The sequence below is a fragment of the Oncorhynchus nerka genome, linkage group LG15 (assembly GCF_034236695.1).
Source record: "Oncorhynchus nerka isolate Pitt River linkage group LG15, Oner_Uvic_2.0, whole genome shotgun sequence".
Classification (NCBI taxonomy): Eukaryota; Metazoa; Chordata; class Actinopteri; order Salmoniformes; family Salmonidae; genus Oncorhynchus; species Oncorhynchus nerka.
Genome location: NC_088410.1, coordinates 36,414,134 through 36,434,828, shown reverse-complemented (window position 1 = coordinate 36,434,828; position 20,695 = coordinate 36,414,134). Strand labels below are relative to the sequence as shown.

The 20,695-nt window shown below is 43.2% G+C and overlaps 1 protein-coding gene across 2 annotated transcripts in view; it reads right to left on the bottom strand.

Moving 5' to 3' along the window:
• Positions 1-4,748: 4,748 nt before the first annotated feature.
• Positions 4,749-20,695, bottom strand: part of LOC115142588 (uncharacterized) — a 39,977-nt gene continuing 24,030 nt past the window's right edge. Inside the window, exons 2-5 of one of the 2 annotated variants that reach the window (XM_029682157.2) lie at positions 13,877-14,061; positions 10,772-10,858; positions 10,303-10,638; positions 4,749-9,834 (exon numbers count right to left, since the gene is read on the bottom strand). In XM_029682157.2, the coding sequence (XP_029538017.1) occupies positions 9,458-9,834; positions 10,303-10,638; positions 10,772-10,835 (777 nt within the window). In that variant the 5' untranslated portion in view covers positions 10,836-10,858; positions 13,877-14,061 and the 3' untranslated portion in view covers positions 4,749-9,457. The remainder of the gene's footprint in view (positions 9,835-10,302; positions 10,639-10,771; positions 10,859-13,876; positions 14,062-20,695) is intronic. The other variant, XM_029682158.2, reaches the window with a different exon arrangement.

The following is a 20,695-nucleotide window of genomic DNA, read 5'->3' as shown; positions in this document are numbered from 1 at the left end:
CTAACGCGACCCAGGTCTCCTGTTTCTGGCCCTATGGTTCCCCTCTTTCCACTGGGATTCTCTGCCTCTAACCCTATTACAGGGGCTGAGTCACTGGCTTACTGGGGCTCTCTCATACCGTCCCTGGGAGGGGTGCGTCACCTGAGTGGGTTGAGTCACTGATGTGGTCGTCCTGTCTGGGTTGGCCCCCCCTCCTGTCTCAGCCTCCAGTATTTATGCTGCCGTAGTTTATGTGTCAGGGGGGCTAGGGTCAGTTTGTTATATCTGGAGTACTTCTCCTGTCCTATTCGGTGTCCTGTGTGAATTTAAGTGTGCTCTCTCTAATTCTCTCGTTCTCTCTTTCTTTCTCTCTCTCGGAGGACCTGAGACCTAGGACCATGCCTCAGGACTACCTGACATGATGACTCCTTGCTGTCCCCAGTCCACCTGGCCGTGCTGCTGCTCCAGTTTCAACTGTTCTGCCTTATTATTATTGGACCATGCTGGTCATTTATGAACATTTGAACATCTTGGCCATGTTCTGTTATAATCTCCACCCGGCACAGCCAGAAGAGAACTGGCCACCCCACATAGCCTGGTTCCTCTCTAGGTTTCTTCCTAGGTTTTGGCCTTTCTAGGGAGTTTTTCCTAGCCACCGTGCTTCTACACCTGCATCGCTTGCTGTTTGGGGTTTTAGGCTGGGTTTCTGTACAGCACTTTGAGATATCAGCTGATGTACGAAGGGCTATATAAATACATTTGATTTGATTTGATTTGGTACAGCTACATGATGCTCGGACATTGTCGTGCCTGATGGGTAAAATGAACCACTGTCCCATCGGAAATGAGAATTGGAAAGAGAATTGCATGCGTGTACTGCTCGTGGGGATTCTAGAACAGAGCACGCTTCTCCTCTGGCCTCGATCTGGATGCGAGGTAGCTCCGCTTGTTGTGAGGAGATGTCGCCATCTGTGCCAGTTCAACAAGTCTTATGTTTTGGTCTCGCGTCTTTATCTTCAAAAAGACTTTGCCTCTGCAATCTTGATAGTCCTCGACTATATCAAACGATACGAAGGAGAATGTTGTCAAAAGAGCAGGGTTCAGTACAATGAAGCTTTTCGCTTTGATGGAAGATTTTCTTCCCTATTCTTACACTGCAACCTCTGGTGCCAAGCAGAGCTAGAGTCTCAACACCTTGCTGTTTACATCAAAGTAGCTCGAGCACGACTCCGTTCTGCGATGTTTTCACTTTATTGATTTCCAGAGCAATAGCGTTATATAAGCACAGAATATCTAATTCTCCTTCTGTCTGTACACACAAGTCTATCTATCCCTATGAGATTCACAACAGAAAACATTCCCCATTTCCATTATGCCCTTTCATTGAACTTTGACTCCTTTTTCTTTGCCCTTTGAAGGCCAAAATAATCTGGAGAGAAACTGTGTTATGATAATTGTAGGCCCATTTATAATAACAAATCAATGCCTCTTCTCCCTTTTATTTACTCCCAAGGCTATTAGTCCCAAAGCCAACTGCCATTTTAGCGTTACCTGTTCGTACACTTACCTGTTCTTTATGTAAATCCCAGGCCTGTGTTGACAGAATGGCCCTCGTCACCATGTTGATATGGCCAGCTGTGGATAGGATAGCTCACCTGACCATCGACCAGCAGGCTGTAATGTAAACCACTCTGAGAGGAGTAAACAGTGGCTGGCTAATTGGACAGGGAGAGGAACACACGGCCCCTCTCTGTGTGCGTGCACGTGGCAGAGAGGCATCGGAGGGCTTCTGGTCCCCATGGCACCGGGGCTGCATTCCCCACTGTGTTCCCTGGGTTGGGTGTGTGTGTGACGGAGAAAAAGTGTGTGTGTGTGTGTGTGTGTGTGTTTAGAGACAGAGATCAGAGTTGCTATGGCTAACCACTTCACTTCTGAACTCTTTCACTCCTCCAAATTCTTTCTGCTGTCTTGGGTATGTAGTGTTTTCAAGAGAAGGATCCGGTACATCTTCAAACAAACACTAGTGTGGTGATGTAACAAGACAAGCAAAACATTTCAGATAGTGAGGAAGGGGGTTATCTAGTGTCAAATCACAGTGGGTGGTTTTTCATGGTAACGTAGGATGACATGCATCCACAGGTGCTCTTTTCAATCAAAGGGGTTCTCATGCACTCAAGAAAACATTTCTTTAAATTGAATAGGCCGCCCATGGTACTGTGGGGATCAGTGGAGACTGGTGGGAGGAGCTATAGGAGGACATGCTCATTGTAATTGATGGAATGGAATGAATGGAACGGAGTCAAACGTGGTTTCCATACGTTTTATGTGTTTGATACTATTCCATTTATGTCCTTCCAATGAGCCTGTCCTCCTATAGCTCCTCCCACCAGCCACCACTGGTGGGGAGCTACTATGTGGGTGTGTGACACGCTGCCTGAAGTTATTCCTCTGCGGTATGTTAGTCTCCATCTCTCCTGAGGCCTTTTCTAATCACTGCTAAGAGATGATATGTTGAATATTCACAAGTGCCCCTTAAAAGAGAATAGGATGCCATTTGGTAAGCACCCTATATGTACGAGGATTGCAGTCCTGATAGTGTGTATGGTTGAATTTACTCAGGCAAACCGATACTCACGATCTCTCATAGTTAGTGTGTCACTCTCCCCCTCTTCTGGTGGAAAGGGGAAATGGTTGAAATGCTGCTCTTACTCTGAACAGAAATGAACCACAAAGAAACATTTTAGTAGTAGTGGACTAAACTCCACTCTATGGTGAAGGAAGTTTATGATGATCTTCACCAACTGTGTGGAGTCGAGATCAGGCTTTGTGGAATCTAGCTCTGACTACATCTATTCGCCCAAGGTAAATTCTTCAAATCATTTAAATTATGAAACTCCCACCTTGTACCAATGTTTTATCTCTGCGGTTGCATGCCTTTCTTAGTTAGCTGAATTCCAAACTTTTTCAATAAACGTTAATCATATACAGCTACTGACTGTTGGCGCACAACTCAGTGCAAATGCTCATCCCCATTGAATCTCAACAAGGAACCAGTTGGTGGTTTTTGGTATTTGAACATTTCTTGAAAAAGTATTGTTTTCAGCAACCAAAGATGACAAATATAGGTACGAGGTTGGCGTTTCATAATGAAATGAAGTATTGACCTTTGGGCAAATCGATGTAATCGGAGCTGGATTTGACAAAGCCTGGTCTCGGCTCCACGTCGTTGCTGAAGTTCATCAGAAACTTCCTTCATCGTGGAGTTTAGTCAGCAGTGTAAATCATCATTGATCATGATGACGATTTGTGATGATGACAGTGTCTTTATTTGAATATCTTATCGTTTTATTGCATGTGGAACATTGAATTCGGGTAGCTACCAAATCTATATCCGACAGTTGAGAATGAAAACACAGACAGCTCTTAATATACATTCATAGCATCTGTTACTAATGGGATTGGATGATGATTAGTGTTATTTCACTGTACATTTTTAAATCCGGTGGACTTTCAAATGTTAACCACATGCAGGAACCCCTGACACCTTTAGCATGCAGTGTTATGTCTATATGGGAATCACACTGATAGCTGACATGTGAAATCAGTCTAAAGTACATGTTTTCACTCAACTGCTTACCCTGTTCACATTATATGAACCATCCGGCACATAGATATAGAGTTGTGGCCAAACCTACAGACCGGGAGGCGTGTTCATTATGCCGATCCTGTTGCAAATCTTTTATTGAACAGAAGCAAACAGAACGAAACGGGGACAGAACTACCTGAGTTTCTCCAATAGAAACGTTGGTTGTAGTTGCAAAATGTTCCTTTTTGCAACTGTTTGGACTGACGATTATAACCGAGTACACATTGCATCTCTCATGAGGAACTATTAGGTTCCTCAGTGACAATAAAGTGTGTGTGTGTGTGTGTTAACAGGACATTGACAAAACTTTCCCAGTACAGCATGACCCTAATATTCCAGTCTTGACAGAGGGCATTTTTAACCTGTCTCACTAAAAGCACAGCCAGACCCCGTCTAGCGTTGACTTTAACTGGACCATTTGAGCAAAGCGGGCAGACTTGAAAAGCCTCCCAAAAACCTTGTTTAAATGGATGAAGAAGTGTTTTGCCCCAAAGGTTATGAAAAACAATGCACTTAGCCCAAGAGGGTGAGATGGGTCACTGTGTGTAGATAACCTTTGGACCCCATACTAATGGCGCGTTCAAGGACATTGTATAAATACAACCCGTTAGCAATCTGACATTTTTTTTGTTTCCTAGTTCCGACTAGCACATGAACGTGGCACAGGGGCCAGAGGAGATATGAGTAGAGGTTCTTATTTAGGGGTATATCCCAAAGCATCTATTTCCCTTCTTACAGTAAACTCATATTTAGTCCGTGTATTTTGATCACTCATACTGAATGTGAAGTTGGCCACAATTGCTGCAGCATAGACTCCAGCAGAGAGCAGCATTTGGCAACAAGAGACAGATTCAACACAGTGGTCCAGTTTGCCCACTGGTAGTCCCTGTATTTCTTTGTCCAGTTGAAGTAATTGATTATAAAATATTTTACATTCTATATCTACTAAACATCTATTGTTTTAGATCCAAGATGCAAACAAGGTCATTTATGGTATGCACACAGCCAGCTCAGCTCAGAAATCACTTGTGTGGTATACTGTGTACAAAACATCAGGAACAGCTTCCTACTATTGAGTGGCACTCCCTTTTTGCCCTCAGAACAGACTCAATTCATCATGGCATGGACTCAAATCAAATTTTATTTGTCACATACACATGGTTAGCAGATGTTAATGCGAGTGTAGCGAAATGCTTGTGCTTCTAGTTCCGACAATGCAGTAATAACCAACAAGTAATCTAACTAACAATTCCAAAACTACTGTCTTATACACACAAGTGTAAGGGGATAAAGAATATGTACATAAAGATATATAAATGAGTGATGGTACAGAGCGGCATAGGCAAGATACAGTAGATGGTATCGAGTACAGTATATACATATGAGATGAGTATGTACACAAAGTGGCATAGTTAGTGTGGCTAGTGATACATGTATTACATAAAGATGCAGTAGATGATATAGAGTACAGAGTACAGTACAGTATATACATATGAGATGAATAATGTAGGGTATGTAAACATTATATTAGGTAGCATTGTTTAAAGTGGCTAGTGATATATTTGACATAATTTCCCATCAATTCCCATTATTAAAGTGGCTGGAGTTGAGTCAGTGTGTTGGCAGCAGCCACTCAATGTTAGTGGTGGCTGTTTAACAGTCTGATGGCCTTGAGATAGAAGCTGATTTTCAGTCTCTCGGTCCCAGCTTTGATGCACCTGTACTGACCTCGCCTTCTGGATGATAGCGGGATGAACAGGCAGTGGCTCGGGTGGTTGTTGTCCTTGATGATCTTTATGGCCTTCCTGTAACATCGGGTGGTGTAGGTGTCCTGGAGGGCAGGTAGTTTGCCCCCGGTGATGAGCCTTACGGTTGTGGGCGGAGCAGTTGCCGTACCAGGCGGTGATACAGCCCGCCAGCATGCTCTCGATTGTGCATCTGTAGAAGTTTGTGAGTGCTTTTGGTGACAAGCCGAATTTCTTCAGCCTCCTGAGGTTGAAGAGGCGCTGCTGCGCCTTCTTCACGATGCTATCTGTGTGGGTGGACCAATTCAGTTTGTCTGTGATGTGTATGCCGAGGAACTTAAAACTTGCTACCCTCTCCACTACTATTCCATCGATGTGGATAGGGGGGTGTTCCCTCTGCTGTTTCCTGAAGTTCACAATCATCTCCTTAGTTTTGTTGACGTTGAGTGTGAGGTTATTTTCCTGACACCACACTCCGAGGGCCCTCACCTCCTCCCTGTAGGCCGTCTCGTCGTTGTTGGTAATCAAGCCTACCACTTGTGTCGTCCGCAAACTTGATGATTGAGTTGGAGGCGTGCGTGGCCACGCAGTCGTGGGTGAACAGGGAGTACAGGAGAGGGCTCAGAACGCACCCTTGTGGGGCCCCAGTGTTGAGGATCAGCGGGGTGGAGATATTGTTACCTACCCTCACCACCTGGGGGCGGCCCGTCAGGAAGTCCAGTACCCAGTTGCACAGGGCGGGGTCGAGACCCAGGGTGTTGATGACGAGCTTGGAGGGTACTATGGTGTTAAATGCCGAGCTGTAGTCGATGAACAGCATTCTCACATAGGTATTCCTCTTGTCCAGATGGGTTAGGGCAGTGTGCAGTGTGCAGTGTGGTTGAGATTGCATCGTCTGTGGACCATTTTGGGCGGTAAGCAAATTGGAGTGGGTCTAGGGTGTCAGGTAGGGTGGAGGTGATATGGTCCTTGACTAGTCTCTCAAAGCACTTCATGATGACGGAAGTGAGTAGTCGTTTAGCTCAGTTACCTTAGCTTTCTTGGGAACAGGAACAATGGTGGCCCTCTTGAAGCATGTGGGAACAGCAGACTGGGATAGGGATTGATTGAATATGTCCGTAAACACACCAGCCAGCTGGTCTGCGCATGCCCTGAGGGCGCGGCTGGGGATGCCGTCTGGGCCTGCAGCCTTGCGAGGGTTAACGCGTTTAAATGTTTTACTCACCTTGGCTGCAATGAAGGAGAGGCCACATGTTTTGGTTGCAGGCCGTGTCAGTGGCACTGTATTGTCCTTAAAGCGGGCAAAAAAGTTAGTTAGTCTGCCTGGGAGCAAGACATCCTGGTCCGTGACGGGGCTGGTTTTCTTTTTGTAATCCGTGATTGACTGTAGACCCTGCCACATACCTCTTGTGTCTGAGCCGTTGAATTGAGATTCTACTTTGTCTCTATACTGACGCTTAGCTTGTTTGATTGCCTTGCGGAGGGAATAGCTACACTGTTTGTATTCGATCATGTTTCCGGTCACCTTGCCCTGATTAAAAGCAGTGGTTCGGCTTTCAGTTTCACTCGAATGCTGCCATCAAACCGCGGTTTCTGGTTAGGGAATGTTTTAATCGTTGCTATGGGAACGACATCTTCAACGCACGTTCTAATGAACTCGCACACCGAATCAGCGTATTCGTCAATGTTGTTGTCTGACGCAATACGAAACATATCCCAGTCCCCGTGATGGAAGCAGTCTTGGAGTGTGGAATCAGATTGGTCAGACCAGCGTTGAACAGACCTCAGCGTGGGAGCTTCTTGTTTTAGTCTGTCTGTAGGCAGGGATCAACAAAATGGAGTCGTGGTCAGCTTTTCCGAAAGGAGGGCGGGGCAGGACCTTATATGCGTCGCGGAAGTTAGAATAGCAGTGATCCAAGGTTTTGCCAGCCCTGGTTGCGCAATCGATATGCTGATACAATTTAGGGAGTCTTGTTTTCAGATTAGCCTTGTTAAAATCCCCAGCTACAATGTATGCAGCCTCAGGATGTATGGATTCCAGCTTGCAAAGAGTCAAATAAAGTTCGTTCAGAGCCATCGATGTGTCTGCTTGGGGGGGAATATATACGGCTGTGATTATAATCGAAGAGAATTCTCTTGGTAGATAATGCGGTCGACAGTTTATTGTGAGGAATTCTAAATCAGGTGAACAGAAGGACTTGAGTTCCTGTATGCTTTTGTGACCACACCACGTCTCGTTAGCCATAAGGCATACGCCCCCGCCCCTCTTCTTACCAGAAAGATGTTTGTTTCTGTCGGCGCGATGCGTGGAGAAACCAACAAGGTGTCAAAAGCATTCCACCGTCGTGTCAAGTTGGCTGGATGTCCTTTGGGTTGGTGGACCATTCTTGATGCACACGGGAAACTTGAGCGTGAAAATCCCCAGCAGCGTTGCATTTCTAGATACAAACCGGTGTGCCTGGCACCTACTACCATACCCTGTTCAAAAGCACCTAAATGTTGTGTCTTGCCCGGTCCCCCTCTGAAGGGCACACATACACCACCCACGTGTCAAAGCTTCAAAACCCTCTAACCCGTCTCCTCCCCTTCATCTACACGGATTGAAGTGGATGTAACAAGGGACATCGATAAGTGTGTACAGCTTTCACCTTTTCAGTCCATGGCATGGAAAGAGCAGATGTTCCTAATGTTTAGTACACCCAGTGTATATTGAACACTTGCTGACTAGGGACACCTAAAACGGCACAATTACCAGACTACTAAAAGTTCCTGTTAATAAGGGGGAACACCTCAATTAGTCTAAGATATTAGTAGAAGTAGTATAAGATATATTTGTGACAGGCCACCTATTGAGGAATGGAATGGACCAGACAACATGATAAAATAATTATATATATATATATATTTTTATCATGTTGTCTGGTCCATTGGTCCATTCCTCAATATATATATATATATATATATGTTATTTAAAGAAAAGCACATTTTTTGTCCATTAAAATAACATACAATTGATCAGAAATACAGTGTAGACATACAGTGTAGACATTGTTAATGTTGTAAATTACTATTGTAGCTGGAAACGGCAGATTTTTTATGGAATATCTACATAGGCGTAGAGGCCCATTATCAGCAACCATCACTCCTGTGTTCCAATGGCACGTTGTGTTAGCTAATCCAAGTGTATCATTTTAAAAGGATAATTGATAATTAGAAAACCCTTTTGCAATTATGTTAGCACAGCTGAAAATTCTAATGAAACTCGTCAGTCTATTCGTGTTCTGAGAAATGAAGGCTATTCCATGCGAGAAATTGCCAAGAAACTGAAGATCTCGTACAACGCTGTGTACTACTCCCTTCACAGAACAGCGCAAACTGACTCTAGAATAGAAAGAGGAGTGGGAGGCCCCGGTGCACAACTGAGCAAGAGGACAAGTACATTAGAGTGTCTAGTTTGAGAAACAGACGCCTCACAAGTCCTCAACTGGCAGCTTCAATAAATAGCACCTGCAATACACCAGTCTCAACGTCAACAGTGAAGAGGCGACTCCGGGATGCTGGCCTTCTAGGCAGAGTTGCAGAGAAAAAGCCATATCTCAGACTGGTCAATAAAAAGAAAAGATGAAGATGGGCAAAATAACAGACACTGGACAAAGGAGGTCTGCCTGAAGGCCAGCATCCCGGAGTCGCCTCATCACTGTTGACTGGTGTTTTGCGGGTCCATGCATCCAAAGCTCTCTCTATGAATTTGAAATGGTTACATTTCTCCAGCCCCATCCATCAGCTTTTTACCGAAATGGGGGTGAAGTAAGCTTTGTTATTGTTTCTACTGCTGCTTGCCGTTTTAATTAACAATCACATACACCTGGCACTGGCAGACCAACAAGGGTGCGTTCACAATAGGTTGACAGTTCTACCTGTTTTCCACCAGGTTATCAGCCTCTCTCATCTGGACATCATTTCCTTGTTCTACGCAGCCAAGGAAACTTTTGGACCATGAAAGGAACCTCACACAATGGCTCTTCCATAATTTTATTAATTGATCCTGGCGCTTCCTGGTCCATTTGCTAATGTTCGTTTTCAGACATCACACCAGGAAGAGAGTATTCAGGAGGACTAGAAAGGTTTTCCACACAGGACTAATGGCCCCTGCCCCGTTGGCATTGGGCTCCTCAACCCTGGCTTCACCATGCTCTGGTACCAAGCTGCTGGTCAGGTAGGCTCCGGTACTGGGGATCCACAGGGAGCAGTTGTAGGCCCCTTCCCCAGAGATGGTCTTTCTATTCATAGAACTAGTTATTGTCAAAAATGTTCCATCCTTCACTTGTTTAGTTTTGATTTTAGGGTCCCCAGTCACATTGTTGTGTCCCTGGAACCAGTGCACCTCTCCGTCAGGGTAGACCTCAGTGAAGGTGCAGGTTGGGCCCTCATCACTGACGCTGGACTGGGCCTCCCTGTAGCACTCTGAATGGAAACAGAGCAAGTTTTTTTTAAACACAAAGAATATGGCTGAGGTGGGGGGTTCTTGAGAAATGGTGCAATGCGCTTCCGTAAGCCCCCTGACACCATTAGTCATACATTTTGCTCAGTGGAGGCACTATAAAGTGCCTTGTACTTCCTGGTGGTTAGGCAATGTCCATTTGCTACCACTGACCTATATGCAATATTGACAAACAGTGCAAAATACCAATTGCAGAGGAGGCTGGTGGGAGGCGCTATAGGAGGACTGGCTCATTGTAATGGCTTGAATGGAATTAATGGAACAGTCAAACATGACTACTATTCCATTTAACCCATTCCAGCCATTACAATGAGCCAGTCCTCCTATAGCTCCTCCCACCAGCCTCTTGTCAAAGTCTTTGGGAATACATGCTTGACAGATGTCTAGGTTATGACAGTATTACATGAGTGAGAATGGGCTAGGACACTCGCCTTGCAGCTTCACCGTTGTGGTGACCTCCTTTACTCCTTGATTGGAGCGCAGCTTGCACAAGTACTTTCCCTGCTCCAGTGGCTGTACCTGCAGCAGAGTCAGGGTCAGCTGTGTCTGTGGGGTATAACTACACTCCATGGCACTAGGTGTGTTCCCTGGGTGGGTCCCCATCACTCCAGTCGCGTTAACATCACACAGGCACTTCCCGTCCTGCCCGACCCAGGCCAGATGATTGATTGACAGCCCCTCCTGGAAGGTGGAGATTCTGCATTGGAGGGTAACACTCTGGTGACATGGCACAATCAGAGAGTCAACAGTGCTTAGCTTCACCAGCTCTGTGGATTAAGGAGATATTGGAGTTAGTTTCTTCACTTAGCTCTCTTGGAATGGTTGTGCTCTACTAATGCTTGTTCCTGACTTATACCATTCCATTTAATGTTATGAAGTGTTTCAACTTGATTTGCTTACCTGTCGTGAGCGTGACAGCAACACAGAGCCAAAGTATCACAGTTTGCTGGGTGAATAGGTTCATCTGGTGTCTCCTGACTTGTTCTCCTATAGAGAGACATAAGTTACACATTGGTCATGTTAAACTAGTACAGTATGTCCCTCTCACTCAGTCTACCGGATATTCACCTTCACCTGTTGCAAACACAGTGCACTTATTCATGCAACTGATTGATCCTTACAAGAAAAGTACATATCTGATGCAACACTACATCACTCTCCTACATCGTCAAATAGTCCTTACAGAGCCTGGAGGTGTGTTTTGGGTCATTGTCCTGTTGAAAAACAAATGATAGTCCCTCTAAGCGCAAACCTGATGGGATGGCATATTGCTGCAGAATGCCGTGGTAGCCATGCTGGTTAAGTGTGCCATGAATTATAAATAAATCACTGACAGTGTTACCAGAAAAGCACCCCCACACCATCACACCTCCTCCTCCATGCTTCCCGGTGGGTACCACACATGCAGAGATCATTCGTTCACCTACTCTGCGTCTCACAAAGACATGGCAAATGGAACCAAAAATATAACATTTGGACTCATCATACCAAAGAACACATTTCCACCAGTCTAATGTCCATTAATCGTGTTTCTTGGCTCAAGCAAGTCTCTTCTTCTCATTGGTGTACTTTAGTAGTGTTTTTTTGTTGTTGCAGCAATTCGACCATTAAGGCCTGATTCATGCAGTCTCCTCTAAACAGTTGATTTTGAGATGGGTCTTACTTGAACTCCGTGAAGCATTTATTTGTGCTGCAATCTGAGACTGGTAACTCTAATGAACTTATCCTCTGTAGCAGAGGTAACTCTGCATCTTCCTTTCCTATGGCGGACCTCATGAGAGCTGGTTTCATCATAGTGCTTGATGGTTTTTGTGACTGCACTTGAGGAAGCTTTCAAAGTTATTGAAATGTTTCGTATTGACTGACCTTCATGTCTTAAAGTAATTGACTGTCATTTCCCTTTGCTTATTTGAGCTGTTCTTGCCATAATATGGACTTGATCTTTTACCAAATAGGGCTATCTTCTGTATACACCCCTACCTTGTCACAATAAAAAATGATTGGCTCAAACGCATTAAGAAGGAAATAAATTCCACAAATGAACTTAAGGCACACCTGTTAATTCAAATGCATTCCAGGTGACAACCTCATGAAGATGGTTGAGAGAATGCCAAGAGTGTGCAAAGCTTTCATCAAGGCTAAGGGTGGCTATTTGAAGAATCTCAAATATAAAATATATTTAGATTTATTTAACACTTTATTGGTTAATACATGATTCCATATGTATTATTTCATCGTTTTGATGTATTATTCTTGTCACGCTCGCTATCCTCAAACTCCCTGTCATAAATCGACCAAGGCGCAGCCATGCATGTAGTTCCACATCAGTTAATGAAAGTGAAACAATCAAAAAAACAGCAACAGGTAAACAGCAAAGACCGTGACGCAACCGAGGTGCACACAAACTGAAAAATAATTACCCACAACACACAGGTGGGAAAAGGCTAACTAAGTATGGTTCTCAATCAGAGACAATGATAGACAGCTGCCTCTGATTGAGAACCACACCCAGCCAAACACATAGAAATAGAAAATCATAGAACATGGAACATAGACTGCCCACCCAACTCACCCAAATCTGACCAAACCAAAATAGAGACATAAACTCTCTACGGTCAGGGCGTGACAATTGTACAACGTAGAAAATGGTAAAATAAAGAAAAAGCTTTGAATGAGTAGGTGTGTCCAAACTTTTGACTGGTACTGTACATTACATATGTGGTGTTTGGGTCGACTGGACCCGGGGGTAATACACGCGTGGAAAAGTGTGTGTGTAGGTGAAAACATATATTTTTTTTTAAATGGAACAAAAAGGTTTGCTATGTGCCTTCACTCGGTCTTCCTCTTCAGCATAGCATCAATACCCTGTCTGTCTCTTTGCCTGTCTGCCTGTCTCCCGCTTTTCTCGCACTCTTTACCCTTTGCAGTGTGTGAAACTACACACTATCTAGTAGGAATCTGCAGAATGTTATTACATTCAGGAGAAGAATGGTGGTGCCCCATCCACCCGACCCACAGAACCCAACAACTCCAATACCAGAAGTAAGTGTGAGTGATGTTGTTATATGTGTGTGTGTCTGACTCTCCTACCTTGGCCTACTGTAACTATATGTTAGTGATATGTTAAGTAAAATTCCTGAACTAAATGTTTTAATCATTCTAGATTGCAACCGGTGGCAACAAGAAGAAGCGCTGCGATGTGTGTGGACCCAAGAAGGACAGGAAGACAGTACACATCAAGAGCAAGAAACACACAGTAAAACTCTGTCCCTCATGTGGTGTGTAGACCGGGCTTAATTTGGTTCAATTGGGCTCATTTCCATATAATTCTGTATGTAGAATTAGTCTTTCCAATTTGTTCAGGTCAACCAAACATAAATCGTAATGAAAACCTTGTTTCATTTATATTTGTTCAAGATAAACATGATTTATTCCACCCATGTCTCGATTATAATAGATTTTTGTTGACAAAAATCTAATTTCATTTAAAAAACGAATAGCGGTTTTATTGATAAATGTGATGTCACCATGGAAAGGCCAAAACTCCATCCCACCCCATAGTTTTGACAAGTTGGCTGGATGTCCTTTGGGTGGTAGACTGGGAAACTGTTGAGTGTGAAAAACCCAGCAGCGTTGCCGTTCTTGACACAAACCGGTGTGCTTGGCACCTACTACCATACCCTGTTCAAAGGCATTTAAAATCTTTGTCTTGCCCATTCACACTCTTAATGGCACACATACACAATCCATGTCTCAATTTTCTCGAGGCTTAAAAATCCTTATTTAACCTGTCTCCTCCCCTTCATCTACACTGATTGAAGTGGATTTAACAAGTAACATCAATATCGGATCATAGCTTTCACCTGGATTCACCTGGTCAATTTGTCATGGAAAGAGTGTTTTGTACACAGAAAAATCACTTTGACTGCACTAGGCCTTTAAAAGTACAGCTAGATAAGTTATATTGCGATAGGTCTGACGGATACAGAAGCAAACTTGACTCACCCCAATGTGAAGTAGTGCTTGTCCCTTGCTTCTTTGAGTAACTGTTTCTGAGTCCTTCTGAGCTCCTTCTCAAATAAATCCTCCCATTTCCTTGTAGGTTCCTTTAGCAAGGTAAGGAGGCTTTGTGGGGCTGCTGTACTTATCTCTGAGAAGGGTATGTCTCATAACTACCTCTTGCTGCTGTTCTGAAAGAGAGTGAGAGAAAGTGTGTGTGACAGAGAGAGTGATGGGTTAATGATAAGTCAAGGGAAACTGTCATATAATAGGAGATGTTGCTCTGATTGGGTGCCAACATCAATGGGTGAGAGTGTTGTTGCAGAAATCACTCCCACTCACGTGATTGGCTCATTCATAAGAAGGAAGTGCTTTCACTTGATATAGGTTTCAGTGTTAACTTTTTCAACGTCATTGCTTAGACATGGTCAAATGGATAGAATGTGTCTTTACATTTGGTAGTATACGTTTATGACGGTGTTTTGACTGACATCTCAATCTCACAGACAGCATATTCAAGTAACTCATCAATGTATTCATGTTGTAGAACAAGGGTGAAAACACAGATGTTCTGCAAATGATCCTGCAGTAACAGGATCTCTGAGAGTGTGTTATAAAGTTTTTGGAAGTTTTGCGAAGTTCAAAAACATTTGAACCCTTTTTTGCTCGAGTCATCTATCATCATCACACAGTCAGACAGATAAGACTTCATTAGTGAGTGTTCATGTCACTTTGTTTCCTGAGTTAAAAAAAAAAAAACGATCACCCTCTGCGCTAGCGTGACACACACCTACACTCATCACTCCGAAGTGCCCTTTAGATTGTCCATGGGCGTTTTGTAAACTGACTAAGTAAATCACTAACCACTGTACCCGACAAGCCTTTCTCCTGCGCCGAGCTTGTATGTAAGCTGTGACAGTTCTACTCTGAGGGAACAGGTCAGGTCCCCCAAACTGTCCCTTGAGTGTTGTGGGTGTGAGGCAACTCAATATGCATGTAGAATTCTGACTATACCTTGACCCCTCAGTGGTGGATGACCTCTAGTGGAACACCCCAGGGTGGGAGACAACAGCAAAGAGAGAGGAGCCTGGCAGGGTTTCACTGATGGCTGACCTCTCTGTTGGACCTATGTGGTCTGCTGTGTGGAAGTGGTGTGTGCGTGTAGGTGTGTGTGTGTGTGTGTGCTGCAGTTCTTCTGTCTGTGTATGTACTGCATATGGTGTACTCTCGTCTCTGTGTGTGTGTGTGTGTGTGTGTGTGTGTGTGTGTGTGTGTGTTCAGGCTGACTGTCTCAGCTCCAGGGGCATCAGTTCTCCTCCCACATCAGCACTGCAGTAGCTGCCAACAACAAAGATATAGGAGACGCTGCAGGCTCCAGTAACATGAAGGCTACATCTCCACTAAAACAATACACCGCTATAGAACAGAGAGCCTCTGCCAGCTTCATCACCAGCCCACTACCAGTGCTTACGTTTGAGATTGAACATGGTGGTAGCGTGAGACGAAGAGATTTTCTGCCGTGTTCTGACCTTTTGTGCTGTACCCCACACTAGGCCGTGTTGATATAGCAACGTGCTGCTTGGATGCCTCTCCTCTGATAGGTGTGTATATTCCTCAGTGCATCTGCATTTTAATGCTCAATTGTTTGGTCTGCCACCAGCACAGCAACCTTATGTGATGGGAAACAAGCCATGTGCTAAGAGCAACTTTGAATAAAACATGAAGTCTAATAATAACTGTGTTGTCGCCACCGACAACAGGAAATCTTTGCCAACAACGCCACGCTGCATTTCACACTTTCAGCCAACCGTTTCCCTGCAAATGACAGAATGTGGTGACTCTTTCTATCTCTGTCTCTCTCGCCCTGGCACGACACACTGCGTTACAGTTTATTTTCACAGCCTGTCGACACTCATCCAATACTTAATTGCTGTTGGGCCAGATTATCCCAAAATGCTGAGTTTTTGTCCCCGTAATGGTGTCTAAAATGATCCGGCTCTAATGCAAGTGACTCATGCGACTTTGCCGAGGTAGTTCGTAAAGTCGTTAAGTTAACATTTTCAAAAGTTGACACTAATTCCACACTGGGAGCGAGGCTGTGGCATGACTTCCTGCACTCTGGGCAGTTGTCATGGTTATTAGTCAGGTGGATTTACGATCGCATTTCTGTGGTAATCCTAGACCAGAGGTGACAGCGGCCTATCGGTACCAAGCACATACTTTATGCCCTTCCGCCTCATCCTTCTCCCCTTTTGGCATTTTGGAGATATCCTTGCCTGGCTGTTTTAAGCTTGTACTAGGTCAGCTTACTGTATGAATCACACTTCTCCCATATATCATGAGCCAGAGTCCTAAGGGACAAAGTCAAAAGTACGATCCAAAGTACCAATTGTTATTCAACTCCTTAGGCCCTGACTATTATGACTAAAGCCAAAGCTATACAAATCTTCTGCAAAGTTCAGCTAACTTGGTTTGAGATGTACAATTCTGATGGGCACCAAGTTGGCACCAATAGTTTGGAGGACAGTTTTCCAAACTCTACAGTTTTGCGCTTAAACCAGACCAGCTCAGCTCCTCTGAGCAGTGACAGGTCAATGAATGATCTTTTCGTCATACTCTCTGGCTGAATTTCTTAAGTGGTCTTCTAATGTCTGTCCCTTTTCTCTCTCTCTCTCCCTCTCTCTCTTAGGACTGGACAAAGCAAGAATAAAAGGGGATGGTTAGCTTACACCGACAGAGCTGTTACATGGGACCTGCAGAGCTGCCAGACCTCTTTACTCGGTCTGCCTCTGAGAAGTTGAAAGGAGAAGGAGCTTTTAGGCCTAGTCCATTAACTAAAGGGCAAGCGAGTAACTGTTCTACCTCTCCATTCCATCCCCATCTCTCCATGGAGCTTTTCTCAGTGCTTTGTCCACTTCAGGGGCACAGGGGCATCTTCGAAATGAGATGGAATGTTGACCAACTCCCACCACATTCCCTACCCACTCAAGCCTGGAAGGCTACAAGAAAATAAATGGGTCTTTTTTTGATGTTTCATGGAGAAGTATTGGAGTGAGTGGTAAGCCAAGAAAGAGTTGGTTGTACCTATCACCATTTCTCATTTATATGTGTTGTATGCCCCTTTCTAAGGTAGTTCCTCAGCAGGTTACTGTACTCAGGGGTGTTTTTAGACCTTTTTATCACGAAAGAGTTGATTTCAAACATCCAAGAACTCAAACAATAGTGTGAAAACAACTCTTCAAAGAGGAACGCTAATTTAAAGGAAATGGGTTGTACTATATTTCAATGAAAGCATATGGGAACATTTGGGACTTTCCCCTTTTTCCCATCAATAGGCCGTTTATTCTATGGCGTGCAGCAGCTCGTCAGAACATTTCTGTTGCATGTGTCAAGGTTTGGCACAGCCTTATAAACTTTGACCCAAGGAATGAATTCTCATTTTTTTATTTCAACTTCTACATAACAGTCACAGCCATCTTAATAAAGGGGGACTGCCCCCTAGAACCAACTTCTCTGGTTATAAACGGCCTATGTGGCATCGATATGAGTCAGAAACATTAATTACAGTGTCAAAATTGACTACAAAATGTAAATAAGACCAATAAAGTCAGTCTCGTCCAAAAACGAGATTTGGATGTGAGTGCGTCATGACGAGTATGGGTTGGGTATGGATTACTTACATATAGAAACGAAATCAATGGCTACAGAGGGACTTAATAACCAATGCTGAAGGTATCTCTAGACTAACATATGGTGCTCTATCTTTATATCTTGACAGTAAAATAAGCAAGGAGAGAGACCAGATGCTTTTAAACTTTCTTTGGAGAAACCGTACCCATTACATTAGGAAAACTGTTGTAATGAACACTTATGAGAATGGCTGACTGAATTTTCTGGACTTTACTACTTTAGATAATACTTTTAAGATCAATTGGATAAAACAATTCCTAAGAAGACCCACTTCTATCTGGAATTGTATTCCTCATCATGTCTTCTGTCTTCTCAACTTTTGGTGGCCTTAACTTCATGTTGTTTTGCAATTATAATATTGACAAAGTTCCAGTGAAACTTTCTGCTTTTCATCTGCAGGTTTTCTTGTCATGGTCCTTAATTTATAAACAATTTTTCTCCACACAGATATTATATATGGAATAATCGGGATATATTGTATAAAAATACCTCTTTGTTTTTAGAATATTGGTTCCGAAATAATATCCTATTGGTGAGCCAACTGGTAAATGCAGAGGGTCTTTTAAATCAAATCAAATTTATTTATATAGCCCTTCGTACATCAGCTGATATCTCAAAGTGCTGTACAGAAACCCAGCCTAAAACCCCAAACAGCAAGCAATGCAGGTGTAGAAGCTCAGTTATAAAGAATTCTTATCACTTTACAAGGTCCCTGTAACACCTAAAGATTTTGCAATTGTTTTAGATGCCATTCCCTCAGGTGTTGCTATGTTATTCAGGAACGTGTCAAGACCTGACCCTCAGAGCCTACCTTCTGTTGACCCTGTTGACTCATCAGTAGGAAAGATTTGTTTCTCTTTTGGTCCATTCAACAACAGAGCAATACGATCCTTGTTTCAGCAGGATGTTGTATCTATACCTTATGTCATGCCTTATTGGAATGGATTTATTGATAATATCTGTTGGAAAAAAGTTTGGATGTTGCCACAAACATACCTACTTGTTAACAAAATTAAGGAAGTTTCCTTTAAAATTATTCATAAATATTATCCTGCCAACCACTATATGAAGAAGTTTAAGGAAAACATAAACTCAAATTGCTCCTTTTGTAATGACCACCCAGAAACAGTGTTGCATCTTTTTTGGCATTATATGCATGTAAGAAAACTGTGGCAAGACATCAGTAGGTTTATAATTGAACACATTTATGAAGATTTGACACTATTGTGGAGAGATGTACTGTTTGGATTCTTTACATACAATAGAAATAAGCTGAAACATTTTTATGTAATTAATTTCATTATTCTTTTGGCCAAATTTCATATACACAAATGTACATTTACAAACAGAAAACCACATTTTCGTACCCTACAAAAATAAATTGAACTGTTTTTTAAGACGGTTAAATGCTCTACTAACAAAAAAGCTGTTAGAATTGTAAGTATATGCATGTCCCTTAAGGTCCTTGTGTAATTGTAATGTGATATCGTACCCCCTAGCTCGATTGTCCATTGTTTGTCATCTATGTATGCTTGTGTTCCCTCATGTGCTTTATGTATTGATTTGTTGTTAATAAAATAAAATAAATTACTTACATATACATGCCCACTTTTGCTAATGATGTCCAATTTGCAAAAAGACAACAAGGTGGGATCCGCCCCCAGATGCCATGTGTTGTGGACATGTTGTCAAGTCTGCAACGCATGGACACTTGCTCAGCATAGTGAAAATTGGCTTCCATTAAAATTGGTGCAAACTTCTAATACATTCAACAATGTTGCGCAAGATGGCAAAGAATGTATTACATACAACGAACGTACGACACGACAGCTGTGACTGGTGTGTGGTGAGTAACTAGCTAGATAGCTATGATACTGGGATCTAGCTAAATAAATAGCCTCTCCCTAAGGGTGGGTATATGGAATGTTCCAACAGGAATCTGTTCCAAAAACTTTGTAAAGTACAAGGTTGCCAACAAACAACGCAGACAAAGTAGCACAATCAATTAATCTTGCTTACTGCCAAATAGGCATAAACTCACCACATAGCTTATTCTTAATGTTTGTCCATAGGCTACCAGAGTGAGGACAGACATTTTTTTGAATAAATTATTCGACAGCTATACAGCTTTGTACACGTTATTTGTTGGCAACCTTTTTGGAACAGATTCCTGTTGGAACGTTAAACAAATTATACCCACCCTCTCCCTAATGTGTAATTTGATGTATTGTCATAGAGAGGAAGATTTGCATAGCTAACGTTGCACCTGACGATAAGGTTTGATAGGATGTAATGTTAACCAGCTTGCTATCAATAATGTTTCAACTCGAACAAGCTAGCTAAGAAGATCCCTGCTAGCTAACGTTATCTAGCTAGCCAATTCATTTAAACTCGGACAAAGATATTGATAACTAACCTGATTTTGATAAATAACCTAAACTGATTTGCAAGTTAGGTAGCGAGCTACTTTTATGGGTTAGCACTCGTTCTCGATAACCCAGACCCTGTCGGCATTCTGCCTTTACTGTAATGGAACTGGGAGTCATGATCAAGGGCTAGGTTAGAACCAGCGAACGTTAGCTAGCATTCAGGGGCTTCTTTGATTCTAGTGCTAAAACAACATGCCTGTTATCATGAAAGTCTATTGTGTATTGTCTAGCGCAAAGATAAAGGATGGTACCTGTCTAGCCTGAGTACCAGTCTTTTTAGCTAACATGCTATAAATATGTGTCAGCAAGTATACAGCAAAGGAACAATACACATCTGGTTGCATAGTAACAATGTCAGGGCCACTGGCCTGAATCTCAAACACGAGACCTATGTGGCAGGGTCTACAGAGAATGACAGATTACAAGGCTTTGAGGACAATACAGTGACGCGGCCCGCTACCAAAGACTGTGGGCTCTGCTTCTCCGTAGCCAACGTGAGGAATACCTATGCAAGAATGCTGTTCATTGACTAGAGCTCAGCGTTCAACACCATAGACCCATCCAAACCATCACCGACAAACATCACCGACAAACTGAAATGTTCCAACTACACAGACAGTGACATCTACAAAACTCAATGTCACAGGAAGGCAAAAAAGATAATCAAGGACAATAACCACCCGAGCCACTGCCTGTTCACCCCGCT